We start from the raw sequence: 19111 nt of genomic DNA, 5'->3' as shown, positions 1-19111 counted from the left end.
CTTCACTTTGGAGTGAGTGAATTCTCTGGGGAAGGAAGGAAAAGAAAGTATTTCAACAGTATCTGTTTGGTTTTCTTTCTTATTGATATAGATATTTTTTGCCAAATGTAGTAAAAATGGAAACATTTCTTGTTTTTAAATTTTTTAAAATAATTTTAAATGTAAACATTTCTTAAACAAGGGCTATAGAGATACCTGGGGATTATTGAAACACTCGCAGTGCATTTCTGTATGTCTGTGATCTTTCTCTCTAACAAAATATCTGATAGATTCTATAACAGGGCAGTAACAACTGTTATCATTGAAGGTAATGTTACTGGTAAGGGTTTTTTTCCCTTTATTTTCTAAATTCTGTAACTTTTGTATTATGTATAAGTTTAGTGATGAAAATAAAAATGACTTTTTTTAACGACAGTATAGTTGAAAAACTTTTATAAATTGCTTGAATCATATCAATGCCGCTTGTTGATGATTCTTGTGTGCTTACATGGGTTTCTAATAGTCGCAAATTCTTTCACCTCCTTTAGGATGCTGTGGCAAAGGTATTCTTTTTTTATTTTAATATATGTTGATTTATACAAAATTAAAAAATATTATATAAAATATATAAATATATATTTCAGAAAATAAATAATATATATTATATAACATATATTTATATAATGTACATAAATAAATTTACGTATATATTTACTTAGTTTTGAGAGAGAGAGACTATAGGGGAGGGGCAGAAAGAGGGAGACAGAGGATCCAATGCAAGCTCTGTGCTGACAGCAGAGAGCCCGACCCAGGGCTCGAAACCATGAACTGTGAGATCATGACCTGAGCTGAAGTTAGACACTTAACTGACTGAGCCACCCAGGCGCCCCTAAAACAAAGGTATTCTTATTGTCCCCATGTTACAGATGAGGAAAGTTAGGATCTAAGAGGTTAAGGAACTTTCCAGAACAACAAAGTTCATAAGAGACAAAGCAGGATTTGAACCCAGACAGATGGTTTTCTGGGCTGCCTTAATTGTCATCTGATAAATACCTCAGGACACACAGTAAGTGCTTAACATATCCTAGTTACCATTATTTTTAGTGGAAGTCTGTGTAAGTCACCTTACCTCCACCCACATTTTCAGGGTCATGCCCACGGCCAGGCCCTCTCTGGGTTCTGCTGCAGGAAGGTGGAGGTGAGGGAGCCCCAGGAGCTGGCTAAACCCTGTCTCCCCGGCTGCATGAAGGGTGTCCTCAAGGGACCCTGAGGAGGGTGAGTCTAGGAAGGTCCTGTGGACTTTGGGCCAGACCTTGATGGTCAAGGAGCATTTTACTGGGGCCAGGTGAGCAGACCTACATTTACCAAGGGCTTCCTCTGTGCCAAGTGCTTTGCATACATTATTGTACAGAATCCTCATGACAGCCCCGTGAGGGAACCCGTTTTCCTGACAAAGAAGCTCGGAGAAATCAAGTTACCAGCTCCAGGTCACAAAGCTTGGAGTTGACAGACACAGAGTTCAAATCCCGGTTTGTTCCCCATATGTACTCTTTCCACGACTTCATGTGGCGGCAGCCAGTGGGAGGAGACAGCAGGGCATTCTGGGTCAGGAGTTTGGCACGAGCAAAAGCCCCGAGGTGGGTCAGGGACTAGTGTGTGAAGGTAGAATGAGATTCAAGAATAAAATCCCCAGAGCGTGGCCCCCTGTGCACAGCTCAGGGCTAGGGTTCTGGGTTTCAGCAGAAGCTCTGAAACCCTGCTGGGCGGCACAGGGTTTTCCAGGGGGCCCGTCCCCACCCACTGGCTCTCAGGAGGGACTCTGGTTTGAGTCTCTGAGAGCTGCTGGAGCAGCAGTTTCTTGGTGAATGAAGCTTGAGTGTGGGCACGGGAAGAAAATCACCCCAGCTCCTAGGGGTGGTGCTAACACCTTGCTGAGGTGGCCTAAAGCCCCCGTAAGAGAAGGGCCCCCCGGATGTCAGGCACCCAGCACTGCTGGAAGTCATCGGCAGCCCTCTGAGGAAGGGGACCAGGGCCCTTCCCCAGCATGTGACTTCAGGCTGGGACGGGAATGTCTGCGGGGAGCGGGGGCAGAATATCATATCAGGTCCAGTCCAAGCCCCACATTCTTAGCCGCCGAGCCTCAAGGTCGCCCCACGCTCTCCTCCATGAGTCACACGTCTGTTTGCTTTTGAGGGGGCTCAAAATCCTTCCACGTTTCTGCCTATCTTAACCCTTAGCCAAGAAGGTGCGCTCACTGAGTCCTTCATGCATTCCTCGCTCTTGGCCAGGCTCTGTGAGCACGCCGCGGTCGAGCACACACGTGTACTCATGGCTCAGTATAGCCGGGTAGAATGTCTATCCCAGGGATCAGAGCAAAGTGCTCTAGGAGAAGTAGAGGTGGGAGGGCATAACTTTGACTCCAAAGAGCAGGGGACAATTGGGAGGGGTCTTAGAGGATGAGTAGGAGTTCTCAGGGATGAGAAAGTGATGGAGACAGAGAGCCGTCCAAGCCTTAGACACAGAACTTGAGAGACCAGACCTGCCCCTTCCCAGAGGCCAGTGGGCCAGGAGGAGAGATCACCAAGGGCAGCAGCGACCCTCTGCTCTGCCTGCACTCCCCTTATTCTCCCTGCCAGTGGCCTGGCCTCACGGGCCTTCCCATCAGTCTCTGCTCTAGCCCCGATTTAAACCCTGAGAGGACATGTGGCTTTCCCAGCCCCTGCTCCCAGTGGCGGCTAAGATCTCTGATCAGCACCTCTCCCCAAGCCTTGAGGCTTCAAAGCAGGGTAAGCAGAGGCCTGGCTGAATGTGTGGTCAGTACCAGAGTATGACGGACACTTGGCAAGTTTTGCAGCTTTGGGGTGGGCATCCCAAGCTGTGGCCACCAGCACGCCTGCTTTGGGGTGACAGTCTGGTTCAGCCAACTGACCTCCCGCCACTGACTCCCAGCTGCATCCTGCTCTCCCAATCCATTCCTCCGGCTTGAGACTCTGTTTCCAAACTCTAGAGCCTTGGGGAGCAGAGAAACCAAGAAGCCACCACCAGAGGGTTGGACATCTGTGAGCACTGGAGTCAGACCAATGTGGGTCCAAACCCCACCTCTTCCTCTTGGTAGAAGGATCTGGATTTCTTAACCTCTCCAAGCCTCAGTGACCCTTCTCCACATAAACGGTGATGGTAACATCACCTTCCTGGAGCCATCAGGGGATTGGCAGAGAAAGGGGGAACCACAAAGGCCCAACTCGGTGCCTGGGTGCAGAGGCCTTCACTGCAGGAAGCCCCAGAGACCCCCCCAAACTGAAAGTGTTTTTATAACTCTGTTGGCGGCGACTCCTGACCTTTACTGAAGCAAAGTCTCTGTTGATTCTGTGTGGCGTGGAAAATCACACATTTTTGGTGTAGATGTATTCATGTGTTTGGTGCCGGTGGCTGGCCAGGCCCTGACTGAGACAGGACAAGGTGTAGAAGAGAGTACCGTGTCCCCTTTCTGAAATCCAAGCAGCCTAGATTCTGAATTATGCCCGAACCCACAGGTTCCAGAAAGAGATGGAGGACTCAGCGTGGTTTTCTGTTTCTCTCCCGAAGGAGTAACTATGTCCATATTTAAGGCCAGAGAAGTTGCCCTAACCTCCCTCTCCCTCCTTGCCTCTCCTCACCTTTCCTTAAAGGAGACCCTCCTTAGAAAAGAAGATTGTCTATAAATGAATAAGGAAAAGGCAAGCGATAGAAAACCGGGCCAAATCGGCACTTCACGGAAGAGGAAACGCATAGGGCCCATAAGCTTAGGGAAAGTATCTGGCCTCCCAGTCATCAGAAAAATGCAAAGGGCCACGGGGAAATACTATCTCATACCCACGATTAAGAAGTGGGGTAATACTGAGTATTGAGAATGGGAGTCAGCAGGGACCCTGTCGATTGCTGGGGGAAGCAGAATCCACACAACCACTTGAAAAACATTTCCAGAGGCACCTGGGTGGCTCAGTCGGTTAAGCATCTGACTTCAGCTCAGGTCATGATCTCATGGTCCGTGGGTTCAAGCCCTGCACTGGGCTCTGTGCTGACAGCTCAGAGCATGGCGCCTGCTTCTGATTCTGTGTCTCCCTCTCTCTCTGCGCCTCCCCCACTCACACTCTATCTCTCTCTCAAAAATGAATAAATGTTAAAAATTTTTTTTAAAAAAGAGTACACTTCTCTTGAAAAAAATAAAATAAATATAAATAAATAAATAAATAAATAAAACATTTCCATAGTCATGACCCAGAAATTCTACCCCTGAGTCACACACACACACACACACACACACACACACACACACGCTACTATGGGTTGAATTGTGTCTCATCAAAAAAGGTATGTTGGAATCCTGACCTCAGTAGCTAAGAATGTGACCTTATTTGGAGATAGGAAATTCACAGAGGTCGTCAAATTAAAATGAGGTCACTGGTGGAGGGGGGGGCTTGGGGCCAATGGGACTAGTGTCCTCATAAAAAGGGGAAACATGGACACAGGTGTATGCACGTAGGAAGAAGCACGCCATGTGAAGATGAAGGCAGAGACTGGACCATTCTTCTACGAACCAAGGAATGGCAAAGGATGCCAGCAAACCATCAGAAGCTGGGAGAGAGGCCTGGAAGAGACACCCCCTCCCAGCCTGAGAAGGAAACCCTGATCTTGAACTTGCAGCCTCTCCCGAGCTGGACGATACATTCTGTTGCTCACGCACCAAGCTGCGGTGCTGCCTTATGGTAGTTCTAGAAAACGAAGTCACCCACATCTGCAACAAAGGCTAACTCTCTCCCCGAGGCAGGAGCCGGGGAGGGCCCGTGGGAGCTTCTAGGGAATTCCAGGAGGCAGGGGGTGGGGGGACCTTGCAGAATGCATGGATGTGCCCCTCCTTCACTTCCAGATGGCCAGCCCCTAAACCTGCAAGTGCTTCTGGGACCGTTTCACGGCTTCTGTTGACACGGCTGGAAGTGAGGCCCTCCGCACACGTGCAGGTGGCTCGAAATGGTCCGTAAAGATCTTCAGGGAAGATAGAAAGTCCATCTCAAGCATAAGAATGGAGGGGCTGGCATTGGGGTGTATGTCCGTGTTCCCTCAGAAGGTTCTGGAACTTGCCCAGGGCCACTGAGGAGGTGGTGGAACCTGGAGTCAAGTGCCTGTCTCCCGGGCCCCAGACTCCACGTGCTCACAGCCATCCTGACAAACACTGACCGGAGCCCCACAATGCCTACCCCACCCACCTTCATGCTGATGAGAGACTAAACTCGCGCCTCACTCGAGGACTTGCAAACTGCCTCCTTCAAAAATGAAAGGCCGAGTCGTGTGAAGGGTGCCGGGCGAGGGTTCTTTTCATGTGGTTGTTAGGATGATTTTTACAATAAGGATGACTAATGTTTACGGCACGTGTCAATTTTCAGCTGGAATCTGGTGGGAGTGACAACGGAATTTGGTAGAAGTGAGACCGGCCATTATTATGACCTTGGGTAAGTCCCTGCCCCTTGGGGGGAGGGTGGCTCAGTTTTTCCAAGGTAAAATAGGCCAACCGGGCCAGATGGGGTCTGACCTCCGTAGAGAGGGGCCTCCCTTGCCTCTGACGGCTGGTTTGAGGGTGTCTGGCAGACTGTACTTCCCTCCCTCACGGCACACACCGCCCCCCCCCCCAATGTCCTCAGACATTGAAGATTGGGTATTAACTAGTACTGAATCCCCCGGCAAAGCAAATTCGTCCTTTTCCGGTTCTTTAGTGCTTGAGGTTATGAGTCTTGGGTGGTGCCCCTCAGCCTCGAACACCCAACACTTTGTACCAAAGGGAGAGTGACTCAGGCTTGGATAGCAAGCTCTCGAAAGCCACTTTGTTTTCAGTGTTTTGTTTATATGGACACAGTCTATTTACCAAACTAATATTTGTTGGAGATGGATGATGGTGATAGAAGGTTCAAACAAACTGACTTAGGTTTAAATACGGAGTTGATCATAAACAACATTTGTTAAATAATTGTATATGCCTAAACGCAGATCGGATCACATCTTTTTACACCTAAAACTCTTTGATGATTTCCCATTTCCCACGGCTTCTTTCCAAGTTCCTACGTGATTGATGTTCCCTGACACCTGCAGCCTATCCATCTCCATCTTTTCTGCTTCCCACTCGCTCAGCAATCTCCTCCAGCACGTCAGCTGGTTCACCTCAGGGCCTTTGCATCTGCCTTCCCTCTGCCTGGAAGGTCCTTCTCCCTGATCTCTTGATCTCGATTCCAGGCTAATCGCCTCAGTCAGTCACATCTCTGCTCAAATGCTCCCGAGGCCTTACCTGGACCCCTCCCGAGGCCTTACCTGGACCCCTACACCAGTCGCTCTCTGTCTCCCTTACTTTGCTTTATGTCCCTTTGCTTTATGTTGCATGTATTCCTCTCTGATGTGATACGATTTTTAAAACAGGCTTCCTCATTTGTCTATTTTCCCCACTAGAACATAAGCTCTGTAAAGTCTGAGGCTTTGTCCCATATCCTCAGTGGCTGAAAACCATGCCCAACATGAGGCAACATTTCAGCCTCAGTGGCTGAAAACCATGCCCAACAAATGAATGGCAAAAATTGTAGGTGGAGAGAAAAGTGGCCCTGGCAGCAGAGAGGGGCTGAACCAAGCTCCAATGTATGAGGCAGAGCAAGATGGCGGCTGCCAGAGGCTGAGGCTGAGGGGCTCACGCCTTGCCCTCATCAGCCCCAGCCTTCGAGGCACTGAGCCAGCTGGCTCCTACCCTCTGAACCAGCAAAGAGAGCCAAGTCAGCGAGTAAACTCTTAGAAGGAATGATGGCGTTATAACATCACCACTGAGAAATAGTAGTGATAATAACCGATTCAGGCCAAAATCATCACTAATGTTACAAGTGGGTAAAGGTTGGAGAGCAACTAACAGTTTCACATACTCTCACAGAATCGGCCCACAAGACGCACATGAATCACAGAGGAGAAAGCGTAACTTTACCTGCAGTCAAGATTAGAACACCAAAATGCCACAAGCTGATGCGGCGTGCCTCTTCGTCACGGGGCACCAAGAAGGACACCTCGGCACTTCTGCGCCATTTCTGCCATCAAAGGCAGGACCAATCGGGAGGAATCGTCAGACAAACTACGACTTGGGACCCAGGTCACAGAATAATAGGACTATACTCTTCAAAAGGGTCAATGTCACGGAAGAGTAAAACAACCTGAGTACTTATTCTAGATTAAAGGAAAAGAAAGACACCTGAGAATAAAGCAGAATGCCCTAACCGGAGCTTTCTTTTGACTTAAAGGACATTATTGGCACAACTGACATCTGGAAAAGGTTCTGTGGATGAGTATTAGTGTTGTATTGATGTCAACTCCCCAACGTTGATGTGTGACTGCGGTTATTTAAGAGAACGTCCTTTAAGAAAACCCACACACATGCTGAAGTATTTAGGAGAAATGGACATTATGTCTACAATCTACTCCCCGATGATCCAGGCAAAAAGTTAAAGACAGACAGATAGAAAAATGGATGGGCCAGGAAAACGAGAAAGCAATTGTGGTAAAATGTTAACAGTTGGGGAATCTGAGCGAGGAGCATATGGACCTTGCAAGTCCTCACCCAGTCTGAAATTACGCTGAAATGAAATGTTGGGAAAAAGAAGAAAAAGAAGGCAGCGGCTGAGGATGGGGTGGCCGCCGAGATGGTGCAGGCAGGGTAGGTGCAGGAAGCCAGCTCCTCACGTCACCGATCTGACGTCTCGGAGCCCGGGTCACCTGTGCTCACCTCAGACCGTGGTGGACCACAGCCCATTGTGGCGGGCACCGGACCCCTGGTCCGCCCACTGAAGACCCAACTTTCCACTCCCGCTCCGTGACCTTGAACCTGTCTCTCCTGCCCCCCACTCTGCACCTCGGTCTTCTCCTCTGACAAACAGGAGTCGATGACTGGCAGCCCCCTGGGGTTTCTTCCCGCCCAGATACTGTCATGATATTTCTCAAATCCTATCTGGAGAGTGCGGCACATTTCCCCATGGAGTTGAATTCATTTGGCAAGTGACTTGACTTCAGCTTAGTCGAGGGAACTAGGGAAAAGTGAATCTCCCGGAGCAGACTCAGCAGGGGTGAGGCGAGGAGGGGTGACATGGTCCGGGGATGGTTTCCCACCTCTGCTCCCCGGCCCAGCCCAGCTCTCACGCACCCCTCCCCAATGAGGCAAGCCCCCTAGCAACAAAGAATTATACCATAGCACAGATAAAATCTTTCCCCTCAGCTCCATTTATAAAGATGCGGCTGGTGGGTGTGGGTTGGTGACCAGAAGGTGACTCGGGTCCCAGTTGTCTCAGTGACCGGCTGCAGAGCCGGAGCTCTCTGAGGATCAGTTTGTCCTTCAGTAAAATGGACAGAGCTAAGCTTGGCTTTGCACATAGCTGTGGGGATATGGTGACTTCACCTCTGCGCCCTCCCCAGTTCAGGGCTCAGCAAGTGACTTCCAGATTGGAAGTGAGGTGCTCAGGGGGGATGCCCCAAGGCACCTTGAGAAGCTCCCAACACTAGGGTTCTTCCTCACTCGCACAGCCTGAAGTCCCTGCACAGACACCCTGGGCATCTGCGAGCGCTGCCTGGAGAGTCCAGCTTGGCTTGGCCNTTCCCGTGTGCCTGCCACCTCCTAACACAGGAGACCCAGGGGGAAGCCAGGGAATCACTTCCCTTTTATGGGATCCCAGTCCAGCATCCCCCAAGGGCATGGCAGCTTCTTCCTCAGCCCCCCGCCCTCTCTCCCAGCCTCTCAGATGCTCTCTCAGCCGCCATTTTCTGGCAGAAGGCAGTTGGGCCACAGGAGTCTACAAAATGGTGGGCGGAAACTGGGGCCTCCTTCTGATCTTTCTCTGCTGTCCCTGTGAGCTCCTGCCATGGCCCCTGGCCCAGTAGCACTTAAGGGACCTGTGGCTCTTCAGCACCCCAGTGAGCCCCATATTCTCCCAAGTACTCCAGAGCCAACATCTCATGGAGCCTCATCCCAGACCTGGTTTCTGGAGGTTGACATTGACCTTGTTTTACAGCTGGGGAAACTGAGGCTCAGAGTAGCTCCTCGGCCAGGAAGTCGCTTCTGACTCATGAGTAGCTTCAAGGTTTTGTTGTGTGTGTGTGTGTGTCTGTGTGTGTCTGTGTTTATCCAGTTTCCTTGACAGCCCAGCTGATAGTGGGTGAGATGAAGTCTCCAGAAAGTGGGGAGACCTTTCCCGAAGAAATCTTGAGGTGGACGGGGTCTGTGGCCCAAGGCCTGCCTATTTTCCAGGGCTGGGAAAGAACATGGAGTAGGAGCCACAAGGTCAAGTTAGAGATCTACTAGCTGTGCATCTATTAGCAGTGTGATCTAGGAAAAGTCCCTTCACCTCTCTGAGCCTAAGCCACTTAATCAGTAAAATGGGGGTCATAACTCCTATTTCACAGGGCTGCGATGAGAAGACAGATTCATGAATTTACGAGGTGGTGTCTGGGAAACCGTTACCCTTGAGATTGCCCATCTAACATCCTTAACGGTGCGGATGGATTATGTGTGTAGTTTCTGCGGGCTAGTCGCTGGGCTTGGCATGTTCATGAACATTAGCACATTGACTCCTCACCACACAGCAGTCTGGATGAATCGGGAGGAAGAAAACATCTCCTATGGGACCAGCAGGGCCGGCTGGTCAGCCATTCCCCAGAGCCAGCGCCCCCCCTGGGCTTTGACCTTGACTGTCTCACCTCCAGGCTTCTGCTCAAATCAGTCCTTCTGCCAGGAATGGTTTTTTTTTTTCCTTTTAACTTTTTATCTTGAAATTACAGACTCAACAAGAAGCTGCAGCTCAGCACAGAGCAGAGCCCGTGTATCCGTCACCCAGCCCCCCCACGCCATGATGACATATTATGTAACTAACCAGAGTAAATTACCAAAACCAGGAAGCTGATATGGGCACCGAACAACTAACTATACACACTTTCCTCAGACCTCCGTAGTTTGGGCACACACCCGTCATTTGAGATGTCTTTGCGCCCAGAATGTTTTGGCCATCCTTCTCTGTATGTCCAGCCCCCTGAGACAGCCACGTCCCCCCTCCCTGATCTGTGGAGCCACCACATGTCTCCAGGAGGTTCTGGTTCTCCCCTTCTCAGACTCCCAGCTCTGGAAGGCAGTGTAGCCCCATGATGGAGAGCATAGGTATTTGGAGACCTACAGACCTGAATTTAAACTCCGTATCAGCCCCCAGCCTGGGACAAAATATGTAACTTTCTGAGCCTTGGTTGACCCATCTATAAAATGGGGTGATTGGGGACGCTTGGGTGGCTCAGTCAGTTAAGCGTCCGACTTCGGCTCAGGTCACGATCTCACAGTTCGTGGGTTCAAGCCCCGTGTCAGGCTCCGTACTGACAGCTCAGAGCCTGGAGCCTGCTTCAGATTCTGTGTCTCCCTCTCTCTCTGACCCTCCCCTGCTCATGCATCTCTCTCTCTCTCTCAGAAATAAATAAAAAACATTAAAAAATAAAATAAAATAAAATAAAATAAAATAAAATAAAATAAAATAAAATGGGGTGATTGTCCTGATGTCAGGGCGGGACCACTTCAGCGCAGCTGATGCTTATATAACAGTAAGTCCCCTGCAGTGGATGATGGTTACAGTTGTCATCGGATTGCACCTGCTGTCACACCTACCCCAGGCTGACCCTGTGTGTTTTATCATCCTCCTCACAAAGTGCAAAGTGTAAGATAAAGATATCTTACATCTCAGCGTCGTGCAGGGCCTGGTACAAAGCAGGTGTCAAATAAGTGTGCCAAATAAATGTGACCTGTCAGGCAAGCTGTCCCTAGGCTCACGGTGCCTTTTCGGCATCGTCTTCATTCATTTCTCGCCTAGGCAGGCAGGGTGGGTGCACAGTAGGACCCCATGAGGGTGCAGCCACATTAGACCCCATCTGTCCCTGAGAAGCCTTCCAGGGGACCCTGGAACCTCAGAGGACCCTCAGGCTGCAAGCCTGGGGGGCGACTGGGGTAGCTGAGGGAGAACCTCATATTTGCAAGGAGCCCCGAGGGGAGCCACCAGGAGGCAAACCAGGCCACTCCCCCCGGGGAAAGAGCCAGAGTTGCTAGTCGGGATCCCTAAGCTCAAGTCCTGTCACTTACTAGCTACAGACTTTGGACCAGTCTCTCAGCTTCGATAAACCCCGGCTTCCTCATCTGTATGCTGGGCTTGTCGTGTGGGTGAACGAGCTCCTTGTGCAAACAGCGAGCTAACCGCTAAATCCTGCACTCACATTTACAAGCCTCTTCTCCTTGCAGTGTAACATTTATAACTCACATTTGTAAGCGCTACTACGTTCAGGCCTTTTCCAATGTATTATCTAAATTGCATAATGTGGTGAGGTGGGTGTTCTTATTTGTAGCACGCAGGCACCCAGAAGCTAAGAAATAACCCCGGTCACCTAGAGCTGGGATTGAGAAGCCAAGCTGGCCTCTGACCAGGGTCCATGATTCCACATGGCAGGTGCCAGCTGGGGTCACCATGTCCCACCCATCTTCCGGCTGGTTTCTAATGGCCGGATCTCTGTTGCCTCGCTCCACAAACGGTAAAGCCACAGAGTACAAGGATTTTTAGGCTGGGTTTTTAGTGTTCAGTGTGCCCACTTTTCTGGTGAAGAAACTAAGGTCAGAGGAAGGAATAGGCCTGCCCAAGATTCCCCAGCAATCGAGAGCCAGAGTGAGTTCTAAAATTCCACCCTCACCTCACCGCTCCTTCTGGCTCCTTCTCCCCACACTGCAGGGGCTCGGTCCCAGAGCTAAATTGGGGGATGTGAGTCTGGGCACCATCTTTGACTTCAAGGCTCACCAGGAATCTAGGGGCTGTCCTGGGGGCCTGGGGGACAGCCTGATATGGGGCCCCAGTGTCCAGGGTGTGCCCTAGGAAGGTGAGCAGAAGGCTTCCCCAGGCTCTGTCCCATAAGGGGGACAAATTGCCCACCACCATCATCCTTTCTCTGGACCAGGGTGAGGCCCATAGCCGAAGGTTTGAGAAATGATTTATGTAATCACTGACATGGTGTTAAATTACACGAAGGAAGTTATGCCCTGAATTTCTCTTTCAGCCTTTCTGACTATTTGGAGGAGAAAATCTCCCACGTGCTGTGTCCATAATGCCTCTCTGACATCTAGAAACCCTCCCATTTGAGCTAAAGGAAAGCAGCAACACATTTGGCTAGAATTTAGTGACATTTTGTTTCCATGATGTTTATTTTCACCATTACTACCATTAAGGTGATTTACAATGGCTTTCTCTTTAAGGGAGCAACTTAAAGTTTTTTTCTCAAAATGAAAGTATTTACACTTTAAAACATCAATTTAGGGGCGCCTGGGATGGCTCAGTCGGGTAAGCGACCAACTGTGGCTCAGGAAATGATCTCGCGGTTCCTGAGTTCAAGCCCTGCGTCGGGCTCTCTGCTGTCAGCACGGAGCCCGCTTCGGATCCTCCGTCTCCCTCTCTGCCTGCCCTGCCCCGCTTGTGCTTTGTCTCTCTCAAAAACAAATAAACATTACCAAAATCTTAGAAGAAAATAAAAAACAAAACATCAATTTAAAATATTAAGTAAATTGTCAGTTAATCGGCAGCTTTGGAAAACCCTGGGAAGGGACAGGAAGGAGGACCCCCCCCCCCAGGAAGAGCAGCTCTGAGTAACTCCCGTAGCCCTGACCCTGGGGGTGGGGGTGGGAGGCCGTGCTGGGGGTGGGATGGAGAGTATGGAGGACACTGTGAGTGGGAGGAGGTGGGTCTGGGGATTCCAGCCCCCACCAGGGTCTGCATTGGCATGGGTACAGATTGGCAGTTTCCCGGCCACGTCCCAGCCTTTTCCTCCAAGCCCCTGTCCCACAGCCTCAGTTGGGGTCACCTGCCTAATCCGTCCCCTGTCCCCTGAAGAATAAGGCTGATTCTTCAGCCTTGGAGTCGAACAGCTGGGGGCCCAATGTAATTCCTGGGCTTCTCTACCAGAAGATGAGGCTGGCTCAGAGCAGGCCTCGATAAACGCAGGCCGAGTGAGGGAGTCTGTGGACAGTGTTTCTAACTCATTCTAGATGCGTCTGTAACAAGCCATGTTACCCTGGGAGCTGCCTCTTCCCACATCACCGCAATGGCGACGGCCGAGCCACCGTCCCCACCAGTCATCGACCTGTGACCAGAGAGCCAGACTAAGCCAGGAGAAACACACAGATGCTGGTCACACGTTATTTATACATCTGTCAGTTGCTGGGAAGAATGAGAGGGGGAAAAAAAGAAAAGGAGACGAAGAATCGAATAGCAAACACATCTGTTTGATTTAATCCAATCAAGTGGATTGGGTTAAATCGGATCAAGGACACGCAGAGAATCAGGTTTGTAGAAGTTGGGTCCAGAGGTCATGGGTCGAGGGACCGGCCCAAGTGGAAGGCCGAAGCTATCCAAAAGCTCACTGAGGCACCCACCCGCAGCACATGAGAATCTCTTCTATTTCAGCAGCACAATAGAAAAGCTGACCTCATCTCAATGCGTTAGGATAGACCCTCCAGTCTCCTGGGGATAATCCATGTTATCTGCTACGGGACAATCCTTTTCTCCTTGGTAAGTGGCTTTGAAGCCCCAGAAGATTCAAATTTTAAAAATAAAGGGGTGCCTGCGTGGCTCAGTTGGTTAAGCATCCGACTTTAGCTCAAGTCATGATCTCACAGTTCGTGGGTTTGAGCCCTGTGTTGGGCTCTGTGCTGCCAGCTCAGAGCCTGGACCCTGTCTTCGGATTCTGTGTCTCCCTCTCTGACCCTCCCCTGCTCATGCTGTCTCTCTCTCTCTCTCAAAAAATAAATAAATAAACAAACAAACAAATAAATAAATAAAACATTTTTAGAATTTTAAAAAAAATAATAAAGATGATGGAAAGAAATGGAAGCCCAGAGTAATTACACATTTATGTTAAGTTTCGGTTAGATTGATTCCTGCGTGTTGCTGCACAAAGTCCCGTTATCTGTGATATTTAGGAACACGTGGCCCCTAGCATTTCTCGAGTATGTGACCGAGTAATTGACTTCAGCTGAAATTTTAAGCTAAAAAATTGAAGAGAATTTGGTGATGTCTGTAAACATTATGAGCGTATTTTCAGAGAACTTAATACCCACTTTGGTTAAAAGCTAGTGTTTTAGATCTGTAAATAAGTATTCTCTGAAATCCTTGGACAAGTTGGGTTCCTTAGGGCTGTTTGAAGCATTTATACGAGAATTGAGTTCATTAAACGTGCAAATGCAGCTTAGATCAGGCAAGGCAGTGCTATAAACTGCCGATATATCCGATATACACATCATGCAAGCTACATATGTCATTTAAAGTCCTCGTAGCCACAACTTTTAAGAGTTAAGAAGGAACAGATCAACTTAATTGTAATAATAAAATTTATTTAACCTAACATAGCCAGAAAATTCTCATTCAACGCACAATTCGTACAAAAGTTATTCAGGAGATATTTTATGTTCTTTTTTGAACATGTCTTCAAAACCCGCTGTGATGTTGCCTTTCCAACCTTCTCAACTCAGCCTACTATGATTCAAATGCATCTTCTGCGGACCCCGGTTTTGGACATTACAGGTCAAAGGGAATTTAATTAGCTACCTTTGTGAGTGCTATTTATTATTTAAGGTGCTTACTCCTTTCAACCCGATTTGATGAAATATTCATCAAAGCCTCCCTGAGAGTCCTTGTCGAAGATTACTGGACTTACAAATAAAAGGATTTTTGTATATTGAATTTACAAGTGAAGGGAAAAAATTGATTTTAAAAAATGTGTTCATTTACTAAACTTTTTTTTTTTTCTTACAAAGTAACCACAAGCAGCCTTTTTATGCACAACAAAAGGCCTCAAGTACCTCACCCACCACCGTCCAGATAGAATTAGAGTTACCGGCCTGGGCATGGGGAGAGGCCTGATCCCATGTTACAGCTCCGCATGCAGAATGTCAGGTCTGACCGAGCCCTTAGGGATTCTCCGCCCAAAGCACCCCATTTCCCTGGTGAAGAAGCCCACGTCCAGATCAGAGAAGAACACAGGGTGAATCGGAGACAGGGCCCAGGCAATTCCCTGGTCTCCTGACCCCACCCAATCTTCCCCAATAAAAACGCTTCAAGTCCATTCTTTCTCTTTTTGTCTCCAGTTGACTGATTGGGAAACTGAGGCACAAAACTGCAGGGTAGGTGCACACCCTGGTCCTGGACCCAGGCCTCCGGGGAGCACCAGCAGATCCTGCCCTGATCATTGAACAGCACCCACCCAGACCTGAGGAGAGTAGGGCCCAGAACCCAGGCCGGCCTGGCCAGAGAAATGGCTGTGCGAGGCCCAGGATGGAGCCTGGGTCCGAGATTGCCGAGGGGAGCAGGAACGGAAGAGCCATGGCTGGGTCAGCCGGGGCCGGGAGGGCCAGGCTCCAGCCGCCGCCGCCCCAGGCGCAGCCTGCTAACCCCTCCGGGCCTCCAAGCAGCCACCGGAGTGAAGGCCTTGGCACACCCTCTGGGGCCTCATTCTACCTGGATCCTTTCCTCCCCCTTCTCTGTTGTTTTCCTATCTTTCTTTTTCTTTCTCTCTTTGGAGGCCCTCATTTCCTTTTACCAAAGCTGACCCGGCCCACACACTGATTTCGCCAAGGAGAACCCCACAGGCGGATCTGGGATCCATCTTGCCCTCCTCTGCTGGGGTTTGGGCCTGCTGGACCTGAGTGGGGGGAAAAGAACTTTCTAGAAGGCCCGGGGAGTGCCCTCCCTACATCAGCTTGCTCTGGCCTTCCCTACTCTGGGGACACCGTTTCCCTCTGCCTGCCATGGCCTTCCCGCCAGGCGATATTTCTCAGCAGTAGGACATACACCTCTGGGGACCCTTAGGAGGCTTCAAGGAAGCAGCATTTAGTGCCATTAACTCGCACGGCAGGGAAGCTACTCCCTGCTCCGAGTGCTATCGGTCCCCCTGAAAAATCAAGAAGAAAAGAACAATTTGGAGCCAGGGTATCTTCCTCACCGCCCCTATCTCCCCTTTAACGGAGGAGGCAGGTATCGGCTTCAAGGTCAAGGACCTTTGCTTTCTTTTAGCCTTTTGCTAGTACATAACAGAAATTGGTTTCCACCCCCATTTATTTTTATGCTTACCTTCATCTTTTATTTATGGCACATGATGTCAGTTTTCCACTTACAATAGTGACATAAAGTTTCCTTTCAAGACTAAACTCGTATTAGCAACAAGCGAGTCCATTGACTATAAACGTGGTTTCAGAAACATGAAGGAAACATCTGTACTGGGAGTGTGAGCCTGGCAGGGGTGTCAGGAGGGGATGGAAAGGACTGGGGTGCAGCGACCTTGGCCCCAGGAGCACCTCCGTTTCACCCTCCTGAGCTCTTCCCGGAACCTGGGTTCCCCCTGTTTTCAGGCGCCCCTCAAGGCCAGCAGCCCCCTCCGTCCCAGACTTCATTCTGAGCCGAGGCCGGTGGCTGGGCCTCATGGAAAAGGATGGAGGGTGGTGGCGATGGAGACGGGGAAGGAGGGGCCCCTGGTCTGACCGTCTGTCTGTCTTAGCTCAGGGGGCAGAAGGCGGCTGCGCTCCGGGTGCTCCTGATGGAGTGAGAGAGGCCAAGCTGCCCCACACGGAGCTGCAGGTGCACACATTCCAGCTACGTGGCTCTCCCCGCCCCGGGGTGAGTCAGGAGGCAGAACCTCCAGACAGAGGCAGAGAGAAGAGCTGTTCCCCTCCCCAAATAACTCCCCACTTCGCTCGGCTCTCCTAGTCGGCTAGGCTGGCCCTTCTGACGGGGCCTCTCTGGGTCTCCTTCTAAAGCAAAGTGAAAGCTCTGGTGTCTCCACTGTCAAGTGGACCCAGACTCCCTGGCCCAGAATTCTGTTTCCACGAGTCTCCCCATGCCCGGAGCAGGATCTGTCACACCCCACCTGGGCCCCCACCCAGTTCCTGCCAGCTTGGACCCCGCACTTAGCACAGCCAGCCGACGAACACAGCCAGCCTCCAAACCTGATGCCCCGGCCCAGGTCGCAAAGCACCTTGGTGCCCAGGGGGACCTCGGGATGGGGGAGGAGGGGGCCCTCAAGAGCTTTCCTATTCACCTGTGCCTGAAGCTACCCCTTACTGGCTGTACTCGAGTCACCAGCCACCGGCTGTCCTCAATTCCCACAGGCTTCCCCGAGTCCTGTCTCTGGACTGTTCCGCCGGGAGTGGTACAAGTCTGGCGAGTCCAGAGCCTCAGCTCACAATGATGATGACAATAATGCGCAGTGGTCTACCTTTCTGGAAGGCAGACGGCTCCTTCCAGAGAGCTGCCGAGAAATAGGGATGGGGGAGTTCTCAAACTTCGGGTGGCGGGCGTCTCCCGCCTCAGAGCCTGGAAGCCTACTCACATGACACCATGTGTGCATGCGGAGTCTTCTAGTACTGTCCGAGCACAGCACAGCCTGCCCCCCTGGGGGGGTCCTGGACCCTCTCAGGTCCCATAGCCATGGCTGGGGCCTCCCTGGTACAGTCTTGGCTAAAAGGCTCTAGAAAGGTGAGAAAATGACCAGAAAGGGGGCCAAGCAAGAGGCCAGGACCCAGGTCCGCCAGCATGAGCAGCAGGAGGTGGGAAAGAGGCCCTACCTGAGACGGCCGCCGTCAGCAATCCAAGGATGGCAGAGAAGAGCCGCATGTCTGGCGCCATCTCTGACTGCTATGCGCGTGTGCCAACGAGAAGCGCCATCCCAGGGCGATGAGGTAGAGGTGGCTGCTGTGCGCTCCTCACACCTGCGCTCGGACCTTGGCTGCTCCCGTTTCTAACTTTCTCTCTGCAGGAGGGAGCACTCCTTTGCACGCATGTGACCAAGCCAGCCTGTGAGTGTGACTCTCATGCCTCTGTGCTCGCTACTTGTGGTTTTGGTCTCCAGGAAGCCGGGCTGGTGTCACAGGGGCTGAGGGGGAGAGCCCAGCTGCCTGCGAGCCCACCTAGCCCTGCTGAACCCCAGAAGTCATAGCGTGGGACACACACACACACACACACACACACACACACACACACACTTCCTCCAAGTGTCTCCCAAAGAAAGGGGAAGTGGGAACAAGCTTCCTTTCTGGAGACCTGAGACATAGTAGATGATCAATCAATACATGTGGGAAGAGTGAAAGCATGACCCACCTCCGGTCCCCTAGTCCATGGGACCCAGCTCCTCCGGGATAAAATCCTGACATTTACCTTGTCCTTGGGTGTTTGTGGCTGGTTGGGAAGAGGGTGTGGTCCTGCACTTTTGAGAGGAGGAAGCCCCTGATTCCCTTCGGCGAATTGTCAATGGAGAAGGGTCTGAGGGACGGCGTGTCCCTCATGTCCTCCCAGGCTGGAGCTGTCCCCCGAGGCGGCACAGGAGGCCCCAGTGACCCCCACCTGCGGGCACGGGGCTGGGTGCTCATTCCTCAGTGGGAGTCAGGCAGGAGCTGGCCCAGGAGGAATGAGCAGGATTTCACCAGGCAGAGATGGCGGAAGGCGCCTGGAACGGCAAGAAGGAAAGCAGGAGCAAAGGCCGGGGCTGCTGGGAAGTACTGAGTTGTTCAGCGGGTCTGTGGTGAAGCCATAGGCCGGATGCAGGGACCTAGTGTGTTTAATCCACCACTGCCCTCCCTGCGGGGCATACTGTAGGTGCCGAATAAACGTTGAGTGAAAGAAGGTCATTTAATTTGGTTATATAAGCAGAACCCTTGAAGAAGTGGACTCCAGAGGAGACTGGTTGTGTCCTGGCCCTTCCCCACATGACCTCATCTCAGATTTATCTGGCCTGGCCTGACTCTTCCGTCCTCCCTGCCTGACTTCATCTTCTGGTCTATGGAATGTGGACGATTCTTCCACTGCGTCCCCGTCCGAGGGGGTGTCTGATGTTGCAGGTATGGGAGCCACAGGGAGCCAGGCCCCTCCACTGTAAGCCCTGCCCAGACCTGCGGGGTGGACGGGGCTCTGGCACCAGCTGAGGCTGCCCTCTTGTGGAGGGTCCCTGGTAGCACAGGCAGGGCATGGGGGGCCTTTACCTCCTGGGTTCACTTTCCTTTAACGGACATTTAGGGAGACAGAAGAGGCTAGACTTC

At 51.0% G+C, this 19111-nt stretch overlaps 1 protein-coding gene across 3 annotated transcripts in view; it reads right to left on the bottom strand.

Annotated features, from left to right (window-relative positions):
• The window catches only part of CD6 (CD6 molecule), a 43724-nt gene extending 25837 nt beyond the window's left edge, over nt 1–17887 (bottom strand). For all 3 annotated transcript variants that reach the window (XM_077748883.1, XM_077748884.1, XM_077748885.1), the window contains exon 1: nt 17645–17887. In XM_077748883.1, coding sequence (XP_077605009.1) covers nt 17645–17705 — 61 coding nt within the window. In that variant the 5' untranslated portion in view covers nt 17706–17887. The remainder of the gene's footprint in view (nt 1–17644) is intronic.
• Between the last annotated feature and the right edge of the window lie 1224 nt (nt 17888–19111).

Source organism: Crocuta crocuta, unplaced genomic scaffold (assembly GCF_008692635.1).
Source record: "Crocuta crocuta isolate KB4526 unplaced genomic scaffold, BGI_CrCroc_1.0 scaffold323, whole genome shotgun sequence".
NCBI classification, from domain to species: Eukaryota; Metazoa; Chordata; class Mammalia; order Carnivora; family Hyaenidae; genus Crocuta; species Crocuta crocuta.
The sequence above is the reverse complement of the archived record's forward strand: the minus strand, read 5'-3'. Positions and strand labels throughout refer to the sequence as shown.